The sequence below is a fragment of the Onychostoma macrolepis genome, chromosome 19, assembly GCF_012432095.1.
Source record: "Onychostoma macrolepis isolate SWU-2019 chromosome 19, ASM1243209v1, whole genome shotgun sequence".
In the NCBI taxonomy this organism is placed as follows: domain Eukaryota; kingdom Metazoa; phylum Chordata; class Actinopteri; order Cypriniformes; family Cyprinidae; genus Onychostoma; species Onychostoma macrolepis.
Window position 1 is genome coordinate 19,804,806 of NC_081173.1, and position 19,389 is coordinate 19,824,194.

At 35.3% G+C, this 19,389-nt stretch overlaps 2 protein-coding genes across 2 annotated transcripts; both read right to left on the bottom strand.

Moving 5' to 3' along the window:
* Positions 1–175: 175 nt before the first annotated feature.
* Positions 176–2,742, bottom strand: LOC131526123 (uncharacterized). The gene is made up of 2 exons (XM_058754232.1): positions 2,589–2,742; positions 176–1,422 (listed from the first exon to the last, which is right to left on the bottom strand). The coding sequence occupies exons 1-2, from the start codon at positions 2,643–2,645 to the stop codon at positions 925–927; spliced, it is 555 nt and encodes a 184-aa protein (XP_058610215.1). The 5' UTR covers positions 2,646–2,742; the 3' UTR covers positions 176–924.
* A 7,385-nt stretch (positions 2,743–10,127) lies between these two features.
* Positions 10,128–12,574, bottom strand: LOC131525269 (serine/threonine-protein kinase pakG-like). Its single transcript, XM_058752660.1, has 4 exons — positions 12,496–12,574; positions 12,255–12,354; positions 12,027–12,092; positions 10,128–10,514 (listed from the first exon to the last, which is right to left on the bottom strand). The coding sequence occupies exons 3-4, from the start codon at positions 12,078–12,080 to the stop codon at positions 10,146–10,148; spliced, it is 423 nt and encodes a 140-aa protein (XP_058608643.1). The 5' UTR covers positions 12,081–12,092; positions 12,255–12,354; positions 12,496–12,574; the 3' UTR covers positions 10,128–10,145.
* Between the last annotated feature and the right edge of the window lie 6,815 nt (positions 12,575–19,389).

The following is a 19,389-nucleotide window of genomic DNA, read 5'->3' on the forward strand; positions in this document are numbered from 1 at the left end:
ACATTTTTGATCATCAAAATACATATGTACTTCCTCTTCAGTATCATTACTATATATATATGTATGTATATATATATATTAGTAGTCAGAGTGTGTGTGTGTGTGTGTATGTGTCACATTACAATGAAAATCTGCACTAGTCTTATATATGAAAAACACGCATACAATCAACAGATACATTTTTTTTTCTTTATTTCAGCCATTATTTAAAACTATAAATTTTTCATTTCAAATCTTAGTTGCATTTTTAAGGAAGTCCACATCTGTGATGCATCAAGCACTTTTTAAATCTAATGAAACCACTTTATATGTACATTATTTCATGGACACTAGTTGGCTGCACTTCTTGCTCCTTCATTGAAAAAAAAAAAAAACTCATTCATTGAAAAAAATGTAATTAAAAAAACAAATTAGGTAACACTTTACAATAAGGTTCATTAGTTAAACATTAGTTAATGTATTAACTAACATGAACTAACCATGAGCAATACATTTGTTACTGTATTTACTAATCTTCGCTAACGTTAGTTAATAAAAATACAGATGTTCATTGTTAGTTCACAGTGCATTAACTAATGTTAACAAGATTTTAATAATGTATTAGTAAATGTTGAAATTAACATTAACAAAGATTAATAAACACTGTATAAGTGCAGATTATTATTATTTCATGTTAACTAATGAACCTTATTGTAAAGTGTTACCACAAATTACATAAATTCATGCATAGAGATATATTTATATTTGTCAGCAAAGCTAATTTTTAATTTCAAGCATTTAAGCATGCTACTGTGGATGTAATAGTCATTTATATATAAAGTATATACATATAGTCTAAACTTTACCATCATATATTACTTATATACTACAGTTCTTTGTAAAACAGTCAGGCTTGCTTTAGTCCAGGGCTGAATCAGGTAATGCTCAATTCAACATCATGTACAGCAGAATAGATAGAGTATAGCTGATGACGGTAACTGTCAGCGAGTCGCTGGACGATGTAGTTGTCCAAATTGAGGTCTGTCCTACTGTTGTCACAGTGGTATTCACTGTCGTCAAGTTATTTGTCATTGTGGTCATATCAGTCATGTTGCTTGAAAATTCAGTCGTATGAATCGTGGTGGGCTCTGAAGATGGAGACATTGTGGTTGGCTGATCTGATGAAGTTGTCACACTTTCCTGCGAAGTGGGTTGAGTTGTATCTGAAGTATTTTTTGTGGTTATTGTGGGTGAACTAGTACCAAGTGTTGGAACAGTGGGTTGAGCTGTGGTTTTAGTTGTAGAATCTACAGTTGTTGGCACAGTGGTTGGATCTGTGCTTGTAACTGAAGTTGCATCAGTTGTTGACGGAAACATTGAAGCTGTACTTGAAGCATCATCAGTTGTTGCCACACCGGTTGTCACAGTCATTGTCACATTAGTCTAGGGAACAATTTAAAAGCTTATTAACCAATGCCAATTTTAGATGTTAAAAATCAAACACAATACAGTGTTTGTTCCTCAGATTGTATTGCTGTGAAACTTCCCCTTACTTATTACTGTTCTCAATATTGCAGTTTAATTGTTGTAAACATAAAGTGAGAAATCATTTCCTTAATATTTTTCCAGTCATCTTTAAAACATTCACTTGAGAAGCAGAACAGAAGTCTATATTTTTACTCCATTGACTCAATCCATTGTTTAAAGTATAAATCTCACTGTTTTGTTAGTTTTTGTTTTTTTGTGCTTAAAAAATATTCTTATTTTAAAAAATTTAGCTTGTCAAATATTTTTTGTTGTCTTTTTGTAAGATGTGTAGACATTTTTTTTACTGAGAAAAACAGAAAAAATACAGATTTCTTTCTGTATATTTTTCTTAGTCCACTGACAAAGAGGTTTTTCCCCCCTTGTTTTAAGCATAAATGTCACTACATTTGTTATATTTCGGGTCAAAACAAGAAATAAAAATAATTCAAGATAGATCCTCCAATAACAGGTCTTATTAAATCCTTCCTTACTTTTTTTTTTAAGAGGTTTGGACATTTTTTTAATGGAAAACCACACAAAATAAATTTTTCTGTATATTATATGTGACCCTGGACCACAAAACCAGTCTTAAGTCGCTGGGGTATATTTGTAGCAATAGCCAAAAATACACTGTATGGGTCAAAATTGTCCATTTTTATTTTATGCCAAAAATCATTAGGATATTGAGTAAAGATCATGTTCCATGAAGATATTTAGTGAATTTCCTACCATAAATATATAAAAACTTAATTTTTGATTAGTAATATGCATAGCTAAGAACTTAATTTGGACAACTTTAAAGGTGATTTTCTCAGCATTTTGATTTTTTTGCACCCTCAGATTCCAGATTTTCAAATAGTTGTATCTCGGCCAAATATTGTCCTATCCTAACATCAATGTAAACCATACATCAATGGAAAGCTTATTTATTCATCTTTCAAGTGATGTAGAAATCTCAATTTTGAAAGATTTACACACATGACTGGTTTTGTGGTCCAGGGTCACATATTATATTATACACATGATAATATTGTAAGATGACAACATTATGGAGAAAATACACAAGTTGTATGTGTATTTACCTGAGCCTGGGAGACCAGCAGAGCCAACATCCAGAATTGTGTTATCAGGCACTTCATGATGGAGAGAAAACGGTAAAAGATGCCACAGAGAATGAGATTTGCTCCGAATACGATGTCAAACTGCGACCAATCCAACAGGTGCTCACAATGTGCCCGTGTCCCTCCTCCGCTCTTATATAGGGCTCATCTACGAGCTGTAATTATGTCATGTTCTCATGGTCAGACACAGGTGTGGATTAGTGAAATCTCTCAAGCTGAACAGCCACTCCCTGGTCCAGGATGAAGGTGCTATTTGTTCTGAGTTGTGTGCCCAGCTTCTATTGACTATATGTTACTGTTTTATGGATTTTTACTGGTTAACCTTTTTCCTGTCAATATTAACCAAACGATTGTCCTCTTTGCCTCTCACATTGTGTGGTAACATATGTCATCTTTTTATTTAGATTCAGTGTGTTAAAAGATCATTGAAATGTGAATGTCTTGATGTTATGACAGTATAGTTTCCCAATTTTCTCATTATTAAACCTATATTTGATGGTGAGGGGTTCTTTTCTCCCCATTTTCCAGTTATACTGTAATTGTTATGAGCAGCTGCTGAACTTTAAGGGTCTAGTCATATTTCTTGGAAATATCCTTTTGCTTCCTTGTTCCTCTGAATCATGGCCATGAGGAAAAACATGTAAAAATTATTCCTATAATGCCCTCAATAAAGACACTTATGATATCATTTAAACTCACAACTCGAGTGTAAATTGTAAATTTTATAGTGTTACATGCTGTTCATTGGTTTTAGAGTAGCTTCTGTTTTCTTCTTCCTGATTTCTTTTTTCTTATCAAAACTGTTTGTTTCCTCTATTGCCAATGTAGGGCACACTGATTTTAAAGAGTGACTTGTTTAAAAATATTAATAAAGGATAATGTGTATGGATGGTCCTCAACAGGCCTCTGTACTCTTGACACACTTGTGGTTTTGAAGGGCTGTTGAATTCAGGTTGCAAAAATGTTTTATTTTATCAAACAGAATAAAACGCCATATTTAGTTTTTTGTCAGTAAGTGTTTAACATGGTATTCAGACCTCGTTCTTGGAAATAATTATGAATTTCACATGTAAGCATGAAGTCTGAAAACCATGTTATGACATTATGTCAGACAGACAGGCACTCACACACACACACCCACACCCACACACATATACATACATATATACAGTGGAGAACAAAATTAGGCCTACAGAACTCTTATAGTTTTACAAAATAACCAAGGCACTTCAACAAAAACCCTTTATTTTGTGGAAAACACAGTGATCAAATTTAGAGAACGGCAATGATTGTAGAACAAAGAAAGATTACTAAAATTAACTAGAATGTCTGAAGGTTATAGTAGTCAAAAATTAGTAGGAAGTGTTCAGGCCTTTGCTTTGAATGACTTCAGCATCTGTGGCTGTAGGATATCACTAGTCTCTCACACTACTCTGGTGTGGTCTTGGTCCACTCTTCTTCCAGTCTCTTCCACAGTTCTGTAACTACAGTGGGTTTCTTGGCCATAACTTTGGATTTTCCAGGGATTTCCAATCGGGTTTAGATCAGAACTCTGGCCCAACCATTTCATCATTTCATTGTTTTTAGCTTCAAGGAACTGCTTTAGCTGTTTTGCTGTGTGACAGGGGGCAGTGTCCTGCCTGAAAATTGCTGGCTAATTGGGCAATGAACGCAATGAAGAAACCGAATATCGCTGCAGGAGGTTCTGATAAATATTTGCATTCGTTCTGCCATGTTGCTGTATAAGAGGCCCAACTCCTGCTGCAGAAAAAATCACCCAAACAATGACATTTCCTCCTCCAATCTACATTTCCAATGTTTCCCATTGGACCCAATAAATGAAACTTGCTTTCATCACTAAAGTGAACTTTGGGCCAGTTCTCCTCTCTCCACACATCATGCTCCTCAGCAAAGGTTAGTGTAGCCTTTTGATTCTGATGCTGATGGGAGGTTTGGTCACTGCAGAGTGGACTTTCAGTCCAAATTCTATTAAACTTTGAGACACTGTATGCCCTGTTCAGTGCTGAACTGGTAAGCAATTCCAACTGTAGTGTTGAATGTTTGTCCATTGAGATTCTCTGCATTATCCTTTCCTTTCGTGCATTTGTCTTTTGTGAACGACCAGCCTTTTTGTGGGTCTTGAATGAGTTAGTGACATTGTAAAGAAGCAATATTCTAGAAATCACAGATTTGGAATGACCAACTTTTCTTGCTATCTGTACAACCTGCTGTCGGAGGTTTTCAGTCACAAGTTAGGCTGCCAGTTAAAGTGTTTATCAGATAATTAGGGAAATTATCACCAGATTAACACCACTAACTGGGAGGTATCTGAAAGTGTTCTCTAATTTTGTTCAGAAGTTTTTTAGACTGTGCTTCAGAATATATTTAATTTAATGCTTTAAAAAACTATGCTTTTACTTCTAGGATGACTTTAAATAAGACAACTTCATAATTTTGGAAATTTTCATACAAATCTAAATTTGTCTATATTTACAAAATACATTTAAACTGGTGAAAAAATGGGAAATCTTTTCTTTGCACTTTTGTCAATAAATAAATGTTAAAGGGATTTAACAACTCAGATTTTTGATTTCACTGCATTTTACAAAATGTCCCAAATTATTTGGAATTGGGATTGTACACAAGTACGAATACACTAATTTTATTAATCAGTTCCTTAAATACTTTTTATAAAACAATACACTTCTGCTGTAAATCTGTCCATTTTAGGTTTCGAGACCATCTGTTCATTATATTATATTATATTATATTATATTATATTATATGTAATTTTTAGTGTTTGTTTTTAGTCTTTGCACAACATTTCCCAAAAAGATTTTGAAACATGTCGTGTAATTCTACCTTTGCCATGCAATCTATACTGTGACAGTGCTGACCTTTACCACAGGGAAGTTGAACAATATGTAGACAATTCATCTTTCATGAAAATTTCTGTGTGCGGGAAGCTTACAATTTTGATCAATTTGTGAGACAAATAGATTGATGTTACTTGAGTCAATAGCGTGTGTTTTTAACTCCAGTCAGCTGAACATTTGAGAATGAAACCAGCATCATTTAGAGTAATTTTAGAGTTTATTTTAAATGATTATTTTATGTCCTTATAAAACGAATATTATTTATGAATTTCAAGTACTCTTTATTCATTTTTTTTCTCACAATTATTTTATTGTTTATGTGAAAGTATAATTAAAAAGAAAAGGAAAAAAAGACAATGTTCAGTAGCACTTTATTTTACAGTCCTGTTCCTCATGTACATACTATGTACTTATTATAGTAATTACAATAACTAGGTACTAACCCTGAACCTACCCCTAAACCTAACCCTACCCCATGTAGTTACCTTATGTTACCTTCTTTAGATAAGTACACTGTAAGTACACTGTAAATACATGCAAGTACATGTACCGTAAAATAAAGTGCAACCCAATGTCCTTATCATATATACAGAATTGAAATGAACAAGCTAAATTTTTCCTGGATGTAGTGGCTCTTGATTTCAAATGGTTACTCATCATTTTTCCAGACCACCAGAGACCACCAATTGCTCATTGCCACCACAGGTACATGGACACTGGCAGGAACAGTAGACCGAATGAAGCGCTGAGGTTGGGAGTTTGGTTTGTGGGACTGTTTTTTGTTGTAGTTTTCAGTGTTGTTGTTGTTGTTTCTGCTGCTGATGCTGCTACTACTGTTGTTGTTGTTGTCGCTGCTATAGTTGTTGCTGTTGTTGTTGTTGTTGCTGCTTCTGCTGCTGCTGTTGTTATTGCTGCTGGTGTTGCTGTTGTTGTTGCTGCTGCTGTTGTTATTGCTGCTGGTGTTGCTGTTGTTGTTGTTGTTTTTGCTGCTGGTGTTGCTGGTGTTGTTGTTGTTGTTGCTGCTATTGTTGTTGTTGTTCCTGTTAATGCTTTTATTGCTGCTGCTGTTGCTGCTATTGTTGTTGTTGTTGTTGCTACGGCTGCTGCTGCTGTTGTTGCTGGTGTTGTTATAGTAGTTGTTGTTGTTGCTGGTGTTGTCGTTGCTGCTTCTGCTGCTGCTGCTTCTGCTGCTGTTGTTATTGCTGCTGGTGTTGCTGTTGTTGTTGTTGTTGTTGTTGTTGCTGCTATTGTTGTTGTTGTTCCTGTTAATGCTTTTATTGCTGCTGCTGTTGCTGCTATTGTTGTTGTTGTTGTTGTTGTTTCTACGGCTGCTGCTGCTGTTGTTGTTATAGTAGTTGTTGTTGTTGCTGGTGTTGTCGTTGCTGTTGCTGGTGCTGTTGTTGTTGTTGCTGGTCTTGCCGTTGTTGTTGTTGTTGTTGTTGTTGATGCTGCTGCTGCTGTTGTTATTGCTGCTGGTGTTGCTGTTGTTGCTGCTATTGTTGTTGTTGTTCCTGTTAATGCTGTTGTTGCTGGTTTTGTTGCTGTTGCTGCTATTGTTGTTCCTGTTAATGCTGTTGTTGTTGTTGCTGCTGCTGTTGCTGCTATTGTTGTTGTTGTTGCAATGGCTGCTGCTGTTGTTGTTGTTGTTGTTGTTGTTGTAGTTGTTGTTGTTGTTGCTGCTGGTGTTGTTGTTGCTGTTGCTGGTGCTGTTGTTGTTGTTGTTGTTGTTGGTCTTGCCGTTGTTGTTGTTGTTGTTGTTGATGCTGCTGCTGCTGTTGATGCTGCGGCTGTTGTTGTTGTTGTTGTTGCTGGTGTTGTTGTTGTTGCTGCTGGTCTTGCCGTTGTTGTTGTTGATGATGCTGCTGTTGATGCTGCTGCTGCTGTTGTTGTTGTTGCTGGTGGTGGTGTTGTTGTTGTTGCTGCTGGTCTTGCCGTTGTTGTTGTTGTTGATGCTGCTGTTGTTGTTGTTGCTGCTGTTATTGTTATTGCTTCTGCAGGAGCTGTTGTTGCTGGTGTCGTTGTTGTTGTTGATGCTGCTGTTGTTGCTGGTGTTGTTGTTGATGCTGCTGTTGTTGTTATTGCTGCTGTTATTGTTGTTGCTGGTCTTGTCGTTGTTGCTGGTGTCGTTGTTGTTGTTGTTGTTGTTATTGTTGGTGATGCTGCTGTTGTCATCGTTGCTGTTGCTGGTCTTGTCGTTGTTGTTGCTGGTGGTGGTGTTGTTGCTGCTGTTGCTGGTCTTGTCGTTGTTGCTGTTGCTGCTGTGGTTGCAGTGATCATGCTGTGTATGGTTGTAGATGGACTTTGTGTGGTGGTCTAAAATGTGAAATAATGGGATGTTTACCATGATAAATCGATTTGCTTATAAAACCACATTACATCCCCCACCGTATGTTATTTTGAATATGAAATACATCAGGCTCTTTTGTTTCACTCTGATGCTTTAAAATACTTATACCTATACAGTAATGCTGTCTAATTTTGTGTTTGATAAACTATAATCAGTGAAACATCTGAAAAGCCACAAATTTGTTTGAAAAGAACAAAATTACCATCATTTAAAATAAAATCAAAAATACACATGCACTGTAAAAAAAAAAAAAAAAAGTTGAGCCAACTTAAAATTTTAAGGCAACCAGCTTCAGCAGATTTTTGAGTTTTCTCAACTTGTCGTTTTAAGTTTATACAACAAAATAAAGAGGAGTCTCCCACAAAAATAAGTTGAGCAAACTCAAAAATCTGCTGAAGCTGGTAAAACAATTTTTTTTAAGTTCGCTCAACTTTTCTTTTTTTTTTACAGTGTGCCTGATAAAGAGCTGATGGTCGAAACGTTGTACGAGCTTTAATAATGTTTTTTGAAACAGTTATATCAGTGTGCTAACATTCCAGTTGTTTTTTGCATAATTTAAAATAACCTCTTTTCATTTCAAAAGAACTGTTTGATATACATTTGGTTTAATAGTAAATTGTCATATTTTAAAACAAGTCACACTCATTATTTATGTGGATCTTACATCAATTTCCTTAATATAAATGTACTTTTCAATTAACTCAAATAGAAAAAAATGAAATTACCTGTGCAGATGTAAATAACAGCTGAGCTGCCATGGGCAATGCAAAAACCAAAATCTTGAACATGATGAACATGATGTATATTAGCCTATTTTGAGGTCCTGGTCCAGGTGCTAATGTGTGGTTGGTTAGACCTTGTTTGCGATAAACAAGCTTTTATAGGCTACTCCCCTCTGCCATAAACAGAAACAATTAACATTATGTCGAACAGCCAATCAGCTGGTCTCTCACTCATTGCACTCAAAATGACATTTGTACAGTCTTTCTTAACATTTCTTTAAAACGTTGTCTTATTTTACAGTGCAAATATAAAACATCCTTTTATCTTAATACAGCAAAATAAATAAAGATACATTCTTGTCATTGAATATAGTTTATTTTAAAACTAAGAACAAGTCAAGAAATCTTACACAATTTTGTTTCTCAAGTAGATGTCTTGTTGAGATGTTGAGATATTTATACTACAACAAAGCAAAAATACAGATTAAGAAAATGATTTGCATTTGCGAAAATATGTGATCTCCATGGTTAGTTTGGTTGCTACATCATGCTTTCCACACATTTAAACAATATATGCATGTTTAATACAATATATTAAACAATGATAATGCTAGATCAAGATTTTTCTTTCTTAAGCCCAAATCAGTGAAAGTGGTACTGTATGAAAGTAGGACACATTCAATGGCAATGGCATGACTGGAATGCTCAAACATTATTATCACTCTGTATTAGACCTAGAAGAACATTAAACTGAGCTGTGTTAAGAATATTTCTCATAAGATGAAGAATCAGTTTGTGTGACTTTGGAAAGAAGATGAAATTGCTGAGTTTATATATATATATATATTTCTTCATAATATATTTTATACTCTGATGTTTATATGCAGTTTTACTGGTGTTCGTGACAAAGACATTGAAATGTGACCAATGAATTTAAAAATGAAAATGTCCTCTTCTGCTTGCAGGAAATGTCCTGAGAGGTCTGGCCTGCACACCTGCCTTATCAGTTAAAAAGTTAATTTGCAAAGTCGAAGTATTTGCATTTGGTTTGTTTAGCAAGAAATGTTATACTGGACGAGACATGAAATTGCACAACTGTACTGCACAAATTGTTGCACTATTTGAGATTGCTTTGACTGATCACATATTGTGCATTAAGCTACATACACCTACACATGATTTAAATTTTCAACATCTGCGATTTAGAGTGATTGTCTCACTTCAGACCATCAAATGGGACTCCATTACAAAACAATCCAGCTAAAACAATTTCCAATGTCCCATATTTCCCTAGTTCAACCAATTGTACAAATACATATGTTTATGTCTTATATATTAGCCTATTTTGTTGCAAATTTGGCATTTGACAAAAAACAGTTTGTACGGCTATATGGATTGACAAGATCAGCATTGCATCACACAATATTTGTGTTAGTAAAATAGACATTAAAGTGCCACAGAAAAACATTTGCTGACTACTAACTACAAAATTAACTGAAGAATGATTAATAGTTCTTGAAGTTAATGAGAGTTAATGCAGGTAAAGCATTATTTGGCACTCTGTGTGACTGCATTAAAGTTCCACTACGACAAGAAACATCAGAGAGATCAGCAGAAATCCAAAGTGGACATTCTGGGCTGAAGCACTACCGTGAGGTTGGTCGGAGGAGCCAGGGCTTGGGGTGGGAGTCAGCGGTGGTTTTGCCATGGTGCTGGTTGTGACCACAGGTGTGGTAAACAGAGGTTGGGTTACGGCAGAGGTTATGGCGGGACGTGGTGAAGAGATCCCGGAGCTCTGGGACTGAGGATTTGGAGAAGGGCTGGTAATATGAGTCGGTGAAGTGGTAATGATGTTTGAGTCGGTCATCATTTGGGAGATACTGTGTGAGGATGCAGTCACAGGACTGACTGTTGTGGTAATATCGGTCTGTTGAGTTGTGCTCTGTTGTTAGAAGGAGCAGATCAAGACATTTTATTGATAAAATTGTCATTTGAAATACTTAACAGACTGACAGAAATTTCTGACATGTTTTCTCCTTTTTCCATTTTAATTGAAACATGAAAAGAAAAGAATGAATCACTCTGTGTTAGAAAAAGAAGAACATTAAACTGAGGTGTGATAAAAAATATTTCTCACAACATGAAGAGTCAATTCAAGCGTCTTTGGAAAGGAAATTGAAGTGAACTGACAAATCTTATATTGCTGAGTTTATATGTGTGCTTATAATATATTTTATACTCTGATGTTTATATGCAGATTTACTGGTGTTTGTGACACAGACATTGACACATGAGTAATAAATTCCAAAATAAAAATGTCCCCTTATGCTTGCAGGAAATGTCCTGAGTGGTAATAATCTCAGTCCAGCTTGTATGTTTATCAGATGGTAGTTCGACTGTGGGTGTTCAGGTTGGTCCTGAATCAGAACAGGACAGGCAGATGGTACGAGAACATGATTAGAACACCCACACTCGCTGCAGGGAGAATAAAAGTTCATGGGAAGTACATGACTCTTGTCTCACTATATTTAAAGCCCAGACTGCTCTTTTGCATATCCTGGACCTTTAGGCTTTTTCTGTCAGTTCCCTTTCATCTCCTCTTTATCATCCCATTTAGTATCTGAATTTTTCCACTCATAAATGTATGAGGCCTAGCAACAACAAGGGCAAATATTTTCTTACAACTAGAAGCACTTTTTAAGCACCAACTTTACTTTTCAGGGAGATGGATCAGTAATTTACTCTATGAATAGTGTTGACTCCAGTAACAAATTGTTCTGCATTTGTAAGTCGATTTGAATAAAAGCACCTGGAAAATGAATAAATGTAAATGTAAATGTAAATGAATGCTTTTCGCATGTTAAAACGAAAGTTCATATTTTTAAGCAGCTCATGTAGGTTTCTTTAACTAAGTGATTTTCTTAGTAGAAATCAGAATAAAAAGAACGAATAAAAAGATCATTAAGAATAACTCAGACTAAATAAATCAGGCTAAATTGTAGTGTAATTTCACAATTTAAAATAACATTTTTACTCAGTTACATCATTACTCCAGTCTTCAGTGTCACATGATCCCTCAGAAATCATTTTAATATGCTGATTGGCTGCTCAAGAAACATTTCTTATTATTGTTGAAAACTTTTTACCTGCTTTATATTTTTCTGGAAACTGTGATGCATTTTCCCCCAGAGTTATTCGATTTATTTTTTTCTCTTTTAAAAGCATTTATTTGAAGTAGATTTTAAAAAACAAACAAACAAAAATATAATTTTAAAAAGCATTTTGGTCCATTTTGATTAATTTAATGCATCCTTGCTAAATAGACGTCAACCTTACTGACCCCGTTTGAACAATGGTATATGCATATAGATACAAATATTATTTATATATAAATAATTAGAGATATAATAAATATCCATTGATGTTTCAGAGGTTGTATCTGATGATCACTCACCTGAACAATGAAGAGACGCAGGCACATAATATAGAGGAAGGCAAAGTGTCTCATTGTCCCTGTTCACTGAAAAAAAAAATGATTCATTGAATTTAGTCATTTTTTTAAGGTAAGTGGTTGCAATCAATTTATTTTAGCTACATTTAAATAAACAAATTTAGTTGACTAACTTTCAAGATATTTTTTTTAATTAAATGTAGCTAAAATAAATTGTTTGCGACCACTTACCTAAAAAAATGTTCAGTGTTGTTTGGATCTAAGTTGAGGTGCTTTGTCTGTGGCAGTGCCCACCTCCATCCACCTTTTTAAATACTGCTGATAAGGACCACTGAAATATGCAAAAATCACTCTTATATATGTGACACAACTCTGATTTCAATTATCATGGAACATTTCACTGGAACACTTCATCATCATCATCATCAAAGCCCCTGACATTTAATCAGCATGACTGAAAAAAACTTCAGACCTCATAAGGTTGCCCTTCAGAAGCTTTTGTTGGTCACTTATCTTGCTTCATCAGTTCTCGTTCAGTGCACGGCTTCTGTGGGAGACAATGTCATTTTATTTTTATTTTTTTCCAGCATTCACTTTATGTTGCTTACTGAGTGTCTTATATGGTTAGTCACTGTGTTTATGGATATTGCCCATTTTTACTGTCAAGGTGATTAAATTTTCTCAGGTTTTACAACACATGCCTGATTCCAAGGTTTTTTTATTTTTTTGAACTGACAAAGAAATGGTTCACAAATCATCCTCACAAATGAAACTGTCACTTCTGGAATACAGTTTTGTTTTGTGATTATAGTTTGGGGGAAATAATGCCCAATTTGAGGAAATGTTTTGCTACTGGAAAAAAAATAATAATAATAAGTTCAGGTTTGCATAAACAAACACAATTTCAAATGATCTTAATGTACTAAAAGGCATCACACTGCAGTGGGGTTTGTTATTGAAGCACATTCTGTTTGGATCTGAACAAATTAAACTATAACCTTTTTATTTATCCTGAGGTTCTGAATGGTATATGAAAAATATAGTTTGACCTGTTGTGAACTGTATTTTCACCCATCTCATGTTGTGATGATGACATGGAATTGGATGACACTGATAGTGAGACTCCAAACCTTTCTAAAAATCTTACAAAGGTTTGTTTGTGTATATGTGGATGGTCATGTGTTACTGTATTCATATCTGATAACGATTTAAAATTGCAGAAGCTGTTTTTACAGCTTCACTTCAATAAATTATCTTTTTAGACTAGAGCAGTGGTTTTCAAACCCTGGGTCGCGACCGAGACTTAAAAAATGGGTCGCCAGGATGATTTAAGGAAAATGTATGTAACCAAGTTCAAGACTCAGGAAAGAAGCAACTAAATAACATACACAGCAAAACGAAAGTAACCGGCAGCCGCCTCAGGTAAGAGTCACTGGCACGATGGATTAGAAGTGGCATTATAATGCATTATAAATGTACCAAATCCTAAATAAAGTGTTTAAGACCGTACCTTTTACATCCTAGTCTACATTTTACTATTAGATACAGTTAGTATTAGATGCCAGATAGCCTATTTATTAAGACTCCTGATAATTGATTTTTAGAATAGAGATCACGGTTCTCCCAAAATTCAGAAGCAAAACATTAGACAAATACAAAATAATATGTAGGCTAATTCACGTTTTATTTAAATGAGTGTAAAATGTTATAAATGAGCCAATTAAAATAAAAATATGTAAAAATTATTTGAAATATATGAACTTGTTTCGTTTTTGAACGAATCTTTTGATTGAATGAATTAGACATCAGATACATTTTAACAGTCACCGTTCGCTACCTTCTGGCATAACGTAACGTTTAAAATCGGGGCAGCGCTAGAGAATTTTAAACGCAGGTGCTCAGGGGATGCTAGAACAATGACAGGGGAGCTGGGCAATAGTAAATATGACCAAAACAGGTTGTTATTATTATTATTATTATATTAATAATAAAATCGCTGTAGGTGCATTTCAAGTATTTATGAGGAGTGTAGTAGGCCTATTATCGCGCTTAATGTATGACATGGGGGCGCCCGCGCAATCTACTTTTTTTTTTTTTTTTTTTCCTGCGGAAAGAACTTAAAATACTTATTCATTTTTGGATGTGCTTTCTGTCGTCTGATGCAGTCTCTGTGGATGGAGCGCGTCGCAACAATGAACCGGCTCACAGACATGAACTAAACTGAAACAAATCTATAGAAAGCTTGAAATGTCTACTACGAACTAATTCAAATAAAACACAAATCTTCTCTAATTATGTAGTCCGTATGAAAATGTGCACGTCCATTAGCCTACTGTGGAGATGGAGAATCAGCACCGGCGTTTGCAGCCGACACGAGAAACGAGAAAGCACTAGTTTAGTAATAAATAATTAAAATGTCTTCTTTTTCCCAATGCGTTCATAATTATTACTTTAGCCGGTGCTTTGCAGCAAGCTTTATGCGCACGCTTGAGCGCGGAATGTAGGCTATAATACGCCTAAATGCTTATTAAAATAAGCCCAAAACCGGTTGCCCATGGAAGCTAAGCAGGGCTGAGCCACCTGGATGGGAGACCTCCTGGGAAAACTAGGTAGCTGTTGGTAGAGGTGTTAGTGAGACCAGCAGGGGGTGCTCACCCTGTGGTCTGTGTGGGTCCTAACGCCCCAGTATAGTGATGGGGACACTATACTGTCAAAAGAGCACCGTCTTTCGGTTGAGACGTTAAACCGAGGTCCTGACTCTCTGTGGTCATTAAAAATCCCATTACACTCATCGTAAAGAGTAGAGTAAACCCGGTGTCCTGGCCAAATTCCCGCCACTGGCCCTTGTCAATCATGGCCTCCTAATAATCCCCATCCACTTGACTGGCTCTATCTCTCTCTCCTCTCCACCTGTAGCTGGTGTGTGGTGAGCGCACTGGCGCCGTTGTCCTGTGGCTGCCGTCGCATCATCCAAGTGGATGCTGCACACTGGTGGTGGTTTAGGAGAGACCCCCCACATGATTGTAAAGCGCTTTGGGTGTATAGCAATACACAATAAAAGCGCTATATAAATGCTTCATTCCTTCCTTCCTTCCTTCCTTCCTTCCTAAAAGATGGTTTAGTAGGTTATTATATTAATCTATTTAATATAAACGTTCGACTAGTTTACTAGAAAAATCCATAGTCGGGGGCTGGCCTCGCCTACTTGGCACAAGGAACCGATCCATTTTTTAAATAAAATGCTGTGAAATGTGCGACTGCAAATCACGTCACATAGTATTCCATTGCAAGAGTTATGCATGTGTAAGTAGACAAATGTTTTTGTATTATTTAATTTTTCTTAAACTATGGGGGTGCTTTGGTCTTTTAGGGGTGCTGGAGCACCAGCTAGCCCTCCCTAGCGCCGCCCATTACAATCATTTGAAGCGTAACATCGGTTCCAAAAGTCGGTTTCTCATTTTGAGTCTATATCCGGACTATAAACTTTTATCCCAATACTTTCATTATTATTATTTATTGCAACACAGAAATGTAGCCCAGGCCTACTGTGTAGACTGTTTGTAAAGCTGTTTCAAACATTTATGATGAGCGCTGCTCTCTCTGGATCAGCGGCTGCGCGAAAGCAGGTTTAAATATTCCGATGTGATTGTGATTTCAATGATTTAATAGACATGGTCTCATCGACATAGCAATAAGATTGAGTGTGTTTGAATCGAGATCGCGATCTTTTATGAGTAATCCTTATAAGCCTGTAGTCTATTTATTTTTGTATGTCATCATTTGTACCAGACCTCAAAAGCGGAATTAGAGATCGCGATAAACTGAAATGAGTGAAAGCTTTTTAAGGAAGCGCACTTTGCACGCTTTCTTTGCTGTATATAGCCTATTCTCCATTCAGAATTTGAATAAAAGTTTCATTTTTCATGCTACTGAGAGGACCAATGTGTTGGAACAAACTACTTGCAACAAACGTTCGGAAGTGACATCCGCATATTCTCTCGAAATTGCAATGATTGTGATAATCATAACTATGGACTGGACAAAATATATGTCAGAATAGATGTGCATGAAGGCAAGCACCCTCACTAATTCCAGAAGCACCGACAATGATTTGATTTTGGAACAGAGCATCCTTCCGGAGCTCTACGGTGGGACTCGAGACCGGTGTGTAGTGCAGTTGTCTTTCTTTCTTTCTTTCTTTCTATCTATATATATATATATATATATATATAGTCGCGACAATTTATAAAGAAAAAATAGTTTGAAAACCACTGGACTAGAGGAAGGGTTCAGGTTACAATACAATAAGTAAGGAGTAATTATAATTGTTCCAGTCATGGCCAAAAATATCGGCACCCTTGGTAAATATGATCAAAGAAGGCTGTGAAAATTAATATGCATTGTTAATCCTTTTGATCTTTTATTTTAAAAATTCACAAAAATCTAACCTTTCATTGGATAATAATAATTTAAAATGGGGGGAAATATCATTATGAAATAAATGTTTTTCTCTAATACACATTGGCCACAATCAACGGCACTCTTTTATTCAATACTTTTTGAAACCTCCATTTGCCAGTTTAACAGCTCTAAATTTTCTCCTATAATGCCTGATGAGGTTAGAGAACACCTGACAAGAGATCAGAGACCATTCCTTCATCCAGAATCACGCCGGACCCTTTAGATTCACAGCTCCATGATGGTGCTTCTCCTCTTCAGTTCACCCCACTCATTTTCTATAGGGTTCAGGTCAGAGGACTGGAATGGACATAGCAGAAGCTTGGTTTTGTGCTCAGTGACCCATTTTTGTGTTGTTGTTGAGGTTTGTGTTTGGATTATTGTACACTGAAAAAAACAATAAGTAAATTTACTTAAAATTTATTTGTGCAAAAACTTGCCAAATAAAAATTAAGTAAAATGTAAGTACTGAATTAAGTAAGATCTACTTGGCTAAGTTAGGTAAAATTAGCAAAGGAAATAAGTAAAATTAACATGGCCAGTTAGAGTTTGATGAGTAATTTTTACTTGATTATTTTAAGTTAAATCTGCAATACTTAAGTACTTTTCACTCAGTCATGGCTTCTAAAATTTACTCAAACGATGTAGTACTGGGAAACAACCATGCTATTAAAGCATGTGATTCACTTACAAACATGTAAACAAGCAAGTAGACAGCTTGTTATCCTTTTAAGATAATATGTCCACTCAAAAGAATTGTTACCCAAATGAACACAGAGACCTCAATACTTGGTACACCATACACAATGACGGTGACAATCAGTGGATAGTGTTTGAGTAAGAATGGGTCATTTTGAGTAGAAAATCAACTCCAGATGTCACAAAACAGTAAGTTACTAAACCTAACAACAAAAGCAACCATAAAACAGTGTAAATATAACTAAAAAACAGTGACAAATCTAACCTTTTTAATTATTCATGCCCCAGTGCATGATGGGAAAAACTGGATCATAACTTTGATATTTACTTAAAGAATCCTTGTAAACATAACAAACAATTCCAAGTAAAATATACTTATAAGTTCAAACTTTAATTTCTACAAGCTTAAATTGAGTACTAATATAGAATTTACTTTAATTTTTTTTAAATTATTTATTGTAGAAATTACATTTGTTTTTATGTAGTGTTTACTTCACCAAAAAAATCATTTTTATCAGTGTACAGTTGGAAGATCCAAACATGGCCCATTATAAGATTTATAACAGAGTCAGTCACTTATTGATTTTTTATCTGTTGGTATTTGATAGAATCCATGATGTCATGTGTCTAAACAAGATGTCCAGGACCTCCAGCAGAAATATAGGCCCACAACGTCAAAAATACAGCAGTATATTTCATTGTACACATGGGGTACTTTTTTATCTCTGTGTGCACCAAACCCATCTTGAGTGTTTGCTACTAAAAAGCTCATTTTTTAGTTTCATCTGACCATAGAAGCCAGTCCCATTTGAAGTTCCAGTCGTGTCTGATAACTGAATATGCTGGAGTTTGTTTTTGGATGAGCGAGGAGAATTTTTCTTGAAACCCTCCCGAACAACATGTGATGTAGGTGCTGTTTGACAATTGCTTTTAAGGTTTTCTGACCCCGAGACTCAACTATTTTCTGCAATTCTCCAGCTGTGGTCCTTGGAGAGTCTTTAGCCACTCAAACTCTCCTTCTCACCCTGCATTAGGACGATATAGACACACGTCCTCTTCCAGGCAGTTTTGTAACATTTTATGTTGATTGGAAATTCTTAATTATCGCCCTGATGGTGGAAATGGGAATCTTCACTGCTCTAGCTCTTTTCTTAAAGCTACTTCACTAATTTGTGAAGCTCAATTATCTTTTGCTGCACATCAGAAATATATTCTTTGGTTTTTCTCATTGTGATGGATGATTAAGGGAATTTGGGTTTTGTTTTCCCTCCTATTTATATTTCTGTGAAACAGGAAGCCATGGCTGGATAATTTCATGTTCATAATCACCCTGGAGTGCTCAAAATTGTGAATATGAATGGGAATATACTTCAGAGATATTTTACTCTAGGGGTACCAATTATTGTGTGCAACGTGTATTTGAGAAAAATATTTATTTCATAATGATATTCCCCATTTTAAATTCTTATTATCCAGTGAAAGGATAGATTTTTGTGAATTTTTTAAATAAAAGATCAAAATATTTACCAAGGGTGCCAATATTTTTGGCCATGACTGTATTGTTATACTCTGTCACAGTGTGAGAAACTAAAGCATTTGGTGTGGAGTCAGTAAAGGGGAGGGGCACTTCTCGTACTGGGTAAATTATGCTTATTGTTTAGCAGGGAACTAGGTCACGTAACTGGTCTTGTTAGATCACAATGAATCCATTTAGGCAAAATAATATACTTTTTTTTGTGTTGTTTTTAAAGTTAAAATATTCTGGCAAGTACAGGAATAAACAAAGAATTGTTTCCCCTTGAATCACATTAAATTATGATTTTATTAAGAATTTAATCCATACAACTTTATCTAACCCATATGCATCATGAGACCAGTTCAGTCTTTCAGCAGTTAGTGTATTTACTGGCAAGTCACATGTTTGTAAATAATGAAATGGGGAACTAATAATCATGAGACTCTTCTTTCATTCTCATGAACAACACCAAGAGAAAGGCAATACAGAATATCAAATGAACAACATTTTATAAATCTTATCTTGTTAAATCATGATTCAGTAAATAAACAAACAAACAAGGAGTATAATAAAAAGGAGGTAAAATGTGCTGTTTCACTTATGTAATTATGTAGCCTATAATAATAATAATAATGCATAGGCTAATTACATACTCTATAGCATATTTGGTAACACTTTACAATAAGCTTCATT